The 1,125-nt window shown below is 30.9% G+C and overlaps 2 protein-coding genes across 2 annotated transcripts in view; one reads left to right on the top strand and one right to left on the bottom strand.

Annotated features, from left to right (window-relative positions):
* LOTGIDRAFT_159331 (hypothetical protein) overlaps positions 1 to 313 on the top strand; it is a gene marked incomplete at both ends in the record, with an annotated part of 2,355 nt that extends 2,042 nt beyond the window's left edge. The window contains one exon of the mRNA XM_009053664.1: positions 237 to 313. Within this exon, the coding sequence (XP_009051912.1) occupies positions 237 to 313 (77 nt within the window). The remainder of the gene's footprint in view (positions 1 to 236) is intronic.
* A 413-nt stretch (positions 314 to 726) lies between these two features.
* LOTGIDRAFT_231509 (hypothetical protein) overlaps positions 727 to 1,125 on the bottom strand; it is a 1,886-nt gene continuing 1,487 nt past the window's right edge. Inside the window, exon 4 of the mRNA XM_009053663.1 lies at positions 727 to 913. Coding sequence (XP_009051911.1) covers positions 884 to 913 — 30 coding nt within the window. The 3' untranslated portion in view covers positions 727 to 883. The remainder of the gene's footprint in view (positions 914 to 1,125) is intronic.

Genomic DNA, 1,125 nt, shown 5'->3' with positions numbered 1-1,125 from the left:
CAAACATTGCATATTAATCCTGGTTTAAACAGTTGTTGTTATTATTGTGAAATATTCAATATTGTTATATTTTTGTAATAAAAGTTTAATATATAAAAAAATATTAATAGAAACTTAATGAATGGGATTTAGGAAGCTGGAAATCCTGAACGTCTTATTGTAAATGGAAACATTGTTAGTTCTCTGATACACATAGATACATACAGATGACACTACATCTCTCATTGTCATTACAGAAGGCTACAATGGTAACATTGGTTATCGAGTTATGGTCATTTCTCTGAGCGTAAACGTAAAGGGAAAATATATCTGAACACAATTAGATATGAAACATGATGAAAAGGGGTCATGGAAAATAGAAATTTTTAAACTGTTATCATATCAGGAATTACATGCAGATTCCAAAAATCAAAACCTAAGAAAATCGACCTCTAAAGCCTATTTTATACTTTTTGCATATGTTGAACTGAGAAAACTGTGGCACTTCTGGTTTTGCAAAAATCTTCCAATTTATGTTCATTAACAACGTCATTATCAAAGTACCACAAAAAAAAGAATAGACATTTCGAAAACAAACAATAATACATGATGAAAAGGGGTCATGGGAAATAGAATCGTATTAAACAGACTTATTACAATCGTTCCCAAATGTCATCTTCCAATAATTTGAGCCCAGTTTTCATCCACACAGACCCGTGGTTTGATTGTTCGGGGTGCAAGTAATATCGATTTCTATGATTATTTTCACATTTTATTAGAAATAAATACAAATATTAAATAACAATAAATATAACAACTGTAATTTATAATCTAATAAATATAACAACTGTAATTTATAATCTAATAAATATAACGTAGTTTTGGCATCTTCGGGACTTTATCATCAATTATAAACCAAAAGCTCTTTTAGAATCTGAAAATAAACAAAGGTGAAAGATTAAGAGAGGTGTGGCGCGTTTCAGCTGTCAATATTTTGTCAATGGCGGATTTAGATTTCCAAACCCGTTCAAAATCCGTCTGAGGGGCTGAAAGGATTTTTTAGTCAAGCTGTAGGGGATAAGGACGATAATTAAAGGTTCCATATTTTGTCAATGATCTCCTGTGAGGGTCTGCTGGTTCGTTATA

This window comes from Lottia gigantea (assembly GCF_000327385.1).
Source record: "Lottia gigantea unplaced genomic scaffold LOTGIsca_20, whole genome shotgun sequence".
Taxonomy (NCBI): domain Eukaryota; kingdom Metazoa; phylum Mollusca; class Gastropoda; family Lottiidae; genus Lottia; species Lottia gigantea.
The sequence above is the reverse complement of the archived record's forward strand: the minus strand, read 5'-3'. Positions and strand labels throughout refer to the sequence as shown.